General features: G+C 38.2%; 1 protein-coding gene across 1 annotated transcript in view; it reads left to right on the top strand.

The window, feature by feature from the left end:
* FAM117B (family with sequence similarity 117 member B) overlaps positions 1-3452 on the top strand; it is a 131529-nt gene extending 128077 nt beyond the window's left edge. The window contains exon 8 of the mRNA XM_032278622.1: positions 2779-3452. Coding sequence (XP_032134513.1) covers positions 2779-3097 — 319 coding nt within the window. The 3' untranslated portion in view covers positions 3098-3452. The remainder of the gene's footprint in view (positions 1-2778) is intronic.
* Positions 3453-9560: the final 6108 nt, after the last annotated feature.

Here is a 9560-nt window from a genome sequence, read left to right as displayed (position 1 = left end):
TTTTTTTTTTTTTTTTTTTTTTTTTTAAGTAGAGACAGGATTTCACTGTGTTAGCCAGGATGGTCTTGATGTCCTGACCTCATGATCCGCCCACCTCAGCCTCCCAAAGTGCTGGGATTACAGGCGTGAGCCACCACGCCCGGCCTTGATTCTTAGAAACTATGACTTCTTTGCAATATAGAGTCATTTTTTTAGTTATATTTGAGACACAATCCTTTTGGAATAACTGCTTACGAAATAAAATTTTAAAAACAGTTCTGAGATTTTATTTTTTTAATATGTATGGTTCGTAAGTTGAAGAATACTTTGAAGTAATGTTAGTATTTGCAGTTTCTACTAGCGTACGTGTAGGTCACATATCCTCGGGTGGGTAATGTTTTTCTTGGGTAATGCACTTTTAGAAGCTACAGAGGTTAGGAAAGTGATCTTGGTGGCTTGGGGTAACGACAGGAACAAGGCACAAGGAGAGTGTTTTTGGTGCTTTATGTTACCTTGATGTTAATGCTTTGTTTCTTGATCTGATCAGACAAGTTATTACTGTTGACATTATTTTGTGTGAGGTATGTTGTAAGTCTGTTTTCATGACAGCAGCAAGAAAATAAAATCGTTTTTCAGTTCCTGTCATTAAAAAAACAATTCCAGATCAAGAACTTTTATCTAAGTCAGGAAGTCTGTACTTCAGAAATGTAAAGTTTCATCCCAGAGACCTATTAGTGGCCACATGTCTTAAATCATTTTTAAGAAGATAACCTCAAACAAGTAAGTTAATTAAAAATCTAGGCCTCATTTGGATGGAAGTGTTAAAATTAACTAGCCTTTTCTTTTTCTACAAGTTTTTCATTCTACAAATATGAAAGTTTACATGGATAATTCTGTCTGCATTAGATAATTCAAGCATTATTTAATTATGGAACCATAACCTCAACTTCCTCAAGTTCAGTGTATTGAGAATCATGCTCTCAGATGATAAAAATAGAAGGGTGTGTATTGCTCTTATCAGTAACATATCCAAATATGCTTGTGGCACTGAAAGTATTCAACTTAAGTTTTCATTGTATTCAACAAAGAATATTGCCCAAGTAGAACATAACTTACATGATATATTTTTCTTTGTTCTGAACTGTTGTATTTGCCAAAGCTATCCAGTGTTCACTATTAATAAAACCTGCCCGCCTAATCATTATCTACTTGGAACACATATATTTTTAGTGCCCACTCCCCATCTGCTGTTTACTCATTCTTCAAAATCCAGCTCAGGGGATGACAACCAAACCCTCCCTCTTTCTCCAGGCCCCCTGTGATACCTTTAAATCTTTTTATAAACCTTTGTTATCACCTGTTAGATTCTCTTGTCAAGGTCTTGTCCTCTTCTGTGCTCTGGACATCTTTGGCAGTCTGTCTGGTAAAGCTTGTGGATCCCATCTCTGAATAATGTTTTAAATGCATAATACACACAAGATTATAAAGGAAGCTAATTATGTTGAAACAGTTCTGTCCCCATCACTCTTCACCCCGCAAGAACTATAAATTTAGTCCACCTCATCCTGTGGATTATTTCAACTTTGTTTCCTCAGAATTTAGTGCATATTTGACACACTTAGATTTTTATTGAACTGATTTAGATTTGTTTTATTGAGACAGGGTCTTGTTCTGCTACCCAGGCTGGAGTGCAGTGGCCCAGTTATGGCTCACTACAACCTCCACCTCCCAGGGTCAAGCCACTATCCCACCTCAGCCTCCCAGGTAGCTGGGACTACAGGTGCATGCCACCACTCCAGATAATTTTTTTTTAAAGGTTTTTATAGAGATGAGGTCTCACCGTGTTGCCCAGGCTGGTGTAGAACTCCTGGGCTCAAGTAATCCTCCCTGTTCAGACTCCCAAAGTGCTGGAATTATAGGCGTGAACCACCACGCAGGCTGATTCAGATTTTATTGTCATTGGAAGAGAGGATAATCCACCTAAGTCTTGATTGATTTAGGTTCTTTGATCTTAATTTTGCTTTAATTTTGTGGCATTTCTATGTTAACTTTAATAATGTCTTTTTTTATACTTTTAATTTTCATGAAATACCATTAATGCCAGTATGTTTTTCAACAATTCGGGTTAATTTTCAGGAGGACCTAGGACAAGGGAAGAATTTACCTTTAATAAAAACTTTCAAAGCAAAGGAGTTTTTATTTTTATTTCACATTTACTAATTATATTGCTCAGAAAACTATCGTGGTTAACTCAAAGGATTGTTTTCAATCAAAGAGATTTTTATGAGCACTTGAGGAGAAAACCCATGCCTACCATAATTTAGTCATGCAATGGTGGAACTTAACAAAAGACAGACATTGTATATCTTTAATTTCCTTGCTGTCTCCCTCCAGTATACTACAGACCTTAGAAAAATCATGGCACTATATATAAAGGCATACATGTTTTTAAACATCTAGATTTTCTTTTGTTAGAGGAAATTTATTATTCCCTTTATTGTCTTAGCTCTTCATTCATATGCAGTGCTCGTCGGCCTGAGCCACCTGCATGGTAATGGGGCTGTTGAGGGAACTGAAAGCAGCAGTGATGATGGGGACTTCTTGTACTCTAAGATGCATATGTTGAATCATATATCAGATAACACTTTGGTCCTTGGTGTTTGAAACTTTTGATAGAGCTTGAGTTTTATATTCCATTTCTGTGCGGTAAGTTAACTGTGTTTTAAAAATAAAAGCTTGTTTCCAAGCTTTTTCAAGTTCAGTGACTAAAAAGCATTGGGTTGTCTGTTCTGTGTTTAGGCCAAAACAGCTTCATGAAATCCCAGCCTTTTATTGTCCTGACAAAAACAAGGTGAATTTCATTCCTAAAAGTGGATCTGCTTTCTGCCTCGTCAGCATCCTCAAGCCACTCCTTCCCACTCCTGATCTTACACTCAAGGGCTCTGGCCACAGCCTGACAGTCACCACTGGCATGACCACCACTTTGCTGCAGCCTATTGCTATGGCCTCCCTGTCTACAAACACAGAGCAAGACCGAGTCTCTCGAGGAACAAGTACAGTCATGTCATCAGCTTCTCTACTCCCACCACCAGAACCAATTGAGGAAGCTGAAGGATAGGTCACAGTGCTACATGGCTCTTGTTCTGGGAAATTGGGAACTGCCTCAGATCACTGGATTCTGATGGCATCATGCGCTTCTTGTCAGCTGTGATGTGCTCCAGCTTTCCAGTGACATGTGATGGTGTGAGGCTTCTGGAAGAAAGGAATCCCCCGTGACGGCTCTGCCCCACTCATGAACACCAACCCTCAGTGCTTAGCCTGCTTTTTATCAAAGCACTGATTGAAACAAGAAAGGTCTCATTCTTTATCTTTGGAGAGACAATATCACATTGTTTTCGAATTAGACTTCTTTAAAACACACACACACACACACACACACACACACACAACTTTGGAGAGACAATACACACACACACACGATCCTTGCAAGAGAACACACACACACACACACACACGATCCTTGCAAGAGAAAACACACACACACACACACACACACACCCACCCACCCACCCTTGCAAACATGATTCCTAAGGGGAGATGTGACTGATGCTGCAAGAACCATCTTTTCTATGAAAATGACTATTTTATAATATACCAATGTTACATTTTCTGAAACGTAGCAAAACAGGATGTTCAAAAGATTCTTTGGTGGCCTCTGTTTCTTGTTGCTTTCTAGATGTGTGCTATTCTCAGCTGTTTTCAGCTTTGGGACCAAAGGGATTGTTGACGTTTTCCCAGTAATCTTAATCTCATCACTATGAGATTAAGGATTAATCTCCCAAACAAGGATTGATAGGTAAATGCATTGAACAAGTATATATAAAAAGAGATAAAAAGCAATATTTGTATATTATGTGATTTATGTTTTTTGATGTCAAAAGTTTGTGCTTTGGGTGATATATTTGTATAACTGCTGTTTTCTTCGCTACTATACACATTTCACCTTGTGGTCAGAAAATTGTAGTCTGAAGACAAGTGCTTTAATATGTTCTCACCCATATTGGAATTTGATTTAAAAGTCAGTAAGCCAAAAGGAAACTATCCAGTGTTGATTGCTAGCTAAGAGTAAGGAGCCCCATTGGTTTTCTGTGATATATATAGACACACACATATATATCACACACTCTCCCTTCCTCACCACAGGTGTCATTCTACCTTTAATCATCACTGTATCATAGCCCCAAGAGATCCAGAAATGGCTGTGCATGGATTTCCTCCTTTGCCCTTGTGATGTTGTTGTCTTGTGGAGTTGGTTGGGCTAGTAGTTTGCCAGGAGTGTAATCCAGTGGATAGTGATCCGAACCGTAGCCGCAGAATCCTGTGACCGACATTTTCTTTGTGGTGGTGGTTGGCCTTGAGATTTGTTGCCTACAGATTTTGCTAATTTACCCCCTAACACTTCACATAGTGGGGAAGATAGACAAGAAGAACTTGAATATGAACGATAAGCACCTTTGAAACCTCCATACAGTTTTGGATTTGGGCTCATCCTAATACAAATCACTGCCAGTATCACATGATATCAGTATTTGATTTCTGGGTATGTGGTAGTGAGATTAAGGAGCAGCTTTTTTTTTTTTTTTTTGAGTTTTGTTCTTGTTGTCCAGGCTGGAGTGCAAAGGTGCAGTCTCAGCTCACTGCAACCTCTGCCTCCCAGGTTCAATTAATTCTCCTGCCTCAGCCTCCCAAGTAGCTGGGATTACAGGCATGTGCCACCATGCCCAGCTAATGTATTTTTAGTAGAGACGGAATTTTACTGTGTTGGTCAGGCTGATCTTGAACTCCTGACCTCAGGTGATCTGCTTGCCTCACCTTCCCAAAGTGCTGAGATTACAGGTGTGAGCTACTGCACCTGGCCAGGGAGCAGCTCTTTTTAAATGTAAGTTTCAGCAAACTATGGAATAAAAGCATCCTTTTAATATCTTCATATACTACCTTATGATGCAATAACTTACTGTTCCTATACATATTGATATAGGTAGAAAGAAGTTTTTAAATCCTTATAAAAAGGATTCAGTTTAGAAGATTAATATGTCAGCTTATCCAGACATATTCTATCAAGGAAAACCTAGTGGGTAGCAATAAATCTTCTGAAAGGACTTCTTATATTCACGTACCTTTAAAACATCTAAGTAATTTAAAATAATTACCTTGAGTTTTAAATTGAGACGTATTGAGGTAAATCAGATAAATTCAAACATCTGAATAAATCTGTCAGGTTTTAGATGGTAGGATTGATGAACTTTGGTACTTTCTCCATCCAAAAAACTATTTGGAACAAGTATGTTATGGCTTCTCAGTTATTAAAAGCTCGGTTGTTTGGAGTCCACATTTTCTCACTGTGAGCCTTGATATTTTGCCTTTCTTATGCAGTATATCTTGACTATCACCACTGAGTATCTGCTGTATCAGAGTTCAGAAGAAAAGGTAAAACTGAAATCAGAATGGGGGTAGAGGGAGTTGAAAAAAAGTTATTTAAAAAGAACCCTCAGTTTTTTGATTACTTGAATTTTATTCAATCTGTGTTCTTGGCTTTGCACTTCCTTCTTCATCTCTGCTAGTGACAGTGGCATTTTAGAACTAGAATGCCACTCTGCAAAGAGGTTTTCCGTTTTGCTCTGTTGTGCACATTTGTCTAATTCATCTCTTTCTGTGGAGTTTCATATATCTTTAAAAGTAACTTAAAATTGGAATGGAAGAACAAGTTTCAGAATTATTTACAGTCTTATAAATAGAACGTCTAGTCTAATGTTTGGTTGTAAGGAGAATGTGAATTTGCAGGTAAGGGAATTGTTTGGCAACCAGACAGATCCCTGGGGTTTGGGAGAAACAGAGCTTGAGATTTGAAAAAAAGGTACAAGGTGCAAAACAACTCTAACTGCCAGTGCCAAAGGGCTAATTTCTAAGCATGTAAGCTTTATCACAGTCTTGAAAAAAATTAACCATAGGTTCCTTCAGCTGTTTTATTTAACCCTTAGTTCCCTGGTGGTTTTTTTTTTTTTAATGGGTCTCCAGCTTTCCAGTGAAATGTGATACTATTCTCAATAGAATGCATAATGTTGGTTTTTAAAATTACACTCCATAGTTATTGTTATTCTGTAGAAAACTGTACAGAAGGTAAATAGAATAGCTTCAATGGGAATATAATTTAAAATTTTTTAATTTTATAAAAATTTACTTCCATTGCATTAAAAGAAATGGGTAGCATGTATCTTTCAGAGAAAGGAGCTATTCTTTGGTTATTCACTTTGTCAAGTCTTAGTTTTTTTCTTACTTCTTAAACAATTTCTCTGTGATGATAAAAATTACATAAATTTACTGTTTCTGATGGTGACTAAGTCTATTACTTTTCATGGCTTTTGTAAGCAACTATGTTTTAAAAATACCAGTTTTGCCTCTTTTGGTTATATGTGGTAAGCATGGATGTCAAGATTATTTTTGAACTAGATTATTCAATTTGTTTTATGTTTCTTATACTTAATACTTATGACCACAGGCCAAATCAGTCTTTTAGAAGGTGCTCTTGCTAACTGTGGAATATCAGACAACATGAAAGTCCTTTTTTGCAGCTTTCAGTGGTTGGCTTTTTCTGAAAAAAAAGTGTAAAAAAAAAAAAAAAGACAAAATTTATAGCTTTCACTATGTCCAAGACTAGGACTGGGTTATAAAGATTTTCTTTTGTGAAGGAAAGTAAAATTTGCCACTGCTGCATTTACTTTACTATTGTAAACTTAAGATTCATTCCTTAGTGCTTGGAATTTTGATGTCTCAAAACCGGATGAGTGGAAGTGTTGAATTTGCAAAATAAAGCTAAGAATGCTTAACTTTGCACTTTAAGGTTTAAGTTTTACTCTGACCAAATTGATGATCAGCAAAGCAGCCCTGAACAGCATTTTGTTTATACAGTCTTGTTGAAGAATATGGTTTTTCTTAACTCTTCATTTTTTTGTCTCTGTTGAAGCTGTGTAAATCTTTTTAAAACACAATTTTAAACATTTTGTTATTCTAACAGTTATCTCAAAAAACAGCATTTCCAATGGTAATGGGTATTGTTCCGCTGTACTTATGTATTCCCTGTACCTGAACACTTGTTGTTGCCTCACAAGAAAATAGAACTTTTATGTTTAAAATAAAGTCTGTTCTTCTTGAGTTTTTTCTGTGAATTTTTATGAATACTGTCTCAAATTCAAATTACATTCATTTTTGGACTGGTTATCTAGCTTTTTCTTCTTTTTTTTGGCTTTTAAGTGGTACATTGGTTTTCTCAAACTAATAGAAAAATAATGTGTTTATGTTCAGCAGCAGGTTCCTTGCTCCCTCTCACTCGCCCTAGATCTGAAAGTACCTGCTCTTTGTGGTAAGTGCTAAGTACACATTAACATATAAGCAGCACACGAGAGATAGCTATGTGTGGGCAATTCACTGCTTCACAGTTTTGTTAGAGGTAACTTAGCTGGGGCAGTCACTTAAATTCATTATAAAGTGCATACAGAGGAGTTTTTTTGTTTTGTTAATTCTTGGTAATTCAGTCATTCTTTGTGACAGTGGCTTATATATGCAAGACAGTTGTTCAATTTCAGGGGACAGTTCAGTTTCAAGGGTTTTGTCTGTATCCACAGAACAGCTGGTCAGAAGGCTACACTAACTTGCAGGAACACATTTTAAGTGACATAAAAAAGTCACCACAGTAATCTGGTCACCAAATTAAATTTTTTGTTTGTTTTCAGACAGAGCCTCTGCTGTGTTGCCCAGGGTGGAGGACAGTGGCACAGTCACAGCTCACTCAGCTCACTGTAGTCACAAGCAACTGGGCTCAAGGGATACTCCTGCCTCAGCCTCCCAAGTGGCTGGGACCACAGGTATGTGCCACCACGCCTGGCTGGCTGGCTGGCTATTTATTTATTTAAGAGACAAGGTCTTGCCACATTGCTTAGGCTGGTCTCAAACGCCTGGCCTCAAGTGATCCTCCCACCTCTGCCTCACAAAGTGCTGGGATTATAGGTGTCACCCATTGCCCCTAGCCTGTTAAAATTTTTGAAATATTTCTGAGGAAAAAAATTAGCCAGTTTAGGGATAGCTAATATATTTACACAATAATTTAACATAGTATCAAATGCAAAGAGAATCTCTAAAATTGACACATACAAGTTTTCTCCCTTTCTTTCTCAGTATTCCCCCACCTCCACCTTTAAAGAGTTTGAGAAGAGCAAATATGTGACATACAGTCCTTGTAGTCTCTTCACAGTGTTGGTGGGGGTGTGGGGGAGGGAGATACTCAGCTCGTAGGTTCTTGGCCTCTCTAACCCCAAAGAATGGGGAAAACGGCCCTGGAGGTGCAGTGAGTCTATGGTTCAAATAAATATCGTGGACCCAAAGAGTTTTGAGGAAGAGCGATTTATTAGAAAGAAAGAAGACAGCTCCCACGCTGTCGTGGTAGGGGATCCAGAGAAGGAATCTGTTCAGGTAGGAGCCCCTGAAGTTTTAACCCTTGTTATTCCCTCCCCATTCATGTTCTTGTCCAATGAGAGGAGTTCTTTCAAACTTCTGGATTGATTGATCTTTGACTCTGATACTGGATTGGCTACTTGTTTTACAACCCTAAGTCACAGAGCCCCCTCCTCCAAAAGCTTTGAGGGGAATTTGGGACAAAAGAGCCCCCACCTGGCTTTCCCACTCATGGGAAGATCAGACGATTTTACCTGGCCCATGTGGACGGGGTGCTCAAAGAGCCCCAGCTGCCCGGGGAGCCAGCAGATTCCTTAATTTGAAACCCCTCTGGTCTCAGCATGGAGGCCTGAAGTCAGTGCTCAGAGTGTCCCAGCCTCCTGAGGTGGGAGCAGGGAAAATTCTTGCATTTGAAACCCCTCCCCTAGCGGACTCAGGAAGAGAAGTTTCTTTAACATAATCCCTCAATAGCACTTCCCTGCTAATGTGTAACGGATACTGTTTTTTTTTTTTTTAACTTTGCTAAGATTAGGTGTGCTTTTAAAATATATATATTTAAATTCCTAGTAGAATACAGTATGATAATACCAATAGCCCTTGTAGCTCTTTAATTCAGTGTTTTCCGAACTGTTTGGGTCTTGAAATGAACTAAATGGGTTCAACTAACTTTAAGCAGAATAGAAAACATAAGTATATTCATACATAAGGAGAGTATTTTTCATGTGTAAAACATTGGTTAGATATACATATACATATATATATATATATATATGTCCTAGCTTGTAGTGTAAAAAGCATTTCTTACTGAGGGTTGTATTAAAACGATATGAAGAATATTGCTGTAGCTACAGCATTTAGGTTTGTCTGGTATCTTTCTTTCTTTTTTTTTGGTGAGATAGAGTCTCGCTCTGTTGCCATGCGCCAGGCTGGAGTACAGTGGCGTGATCTTGGCTCACTGGACCCTCCCCTCCCGGATTCAAGCAATTCTCCTGCCTACCGGCATGCGCCACCACGCCCAGCTAAGCTTTGTTTTTTTTTTTTTTTTTTTTTAGTAGAGTTGGAGCTTCACCATGTTG

The sequence above is a fragment of the Sapajus apella genome, unplaced genomic scaffold (genome assembly GCF_009761245.1).
Source record: "Sapajus apella isolate SASKATOON/1434 unplaced genomic scaffold, GSC_monkey_1.0 scaffold10, whole genome shotgun sequence".
NCBI classification, from domain to species: Eukaryota; Metazoa; Chordata; class Mammalia; order Primates; family Cebidae; genus Sapajus; species Sapajus apella.
This window is presented reverse-complemented; position numbering and strand designations above follow the sequence as displayed.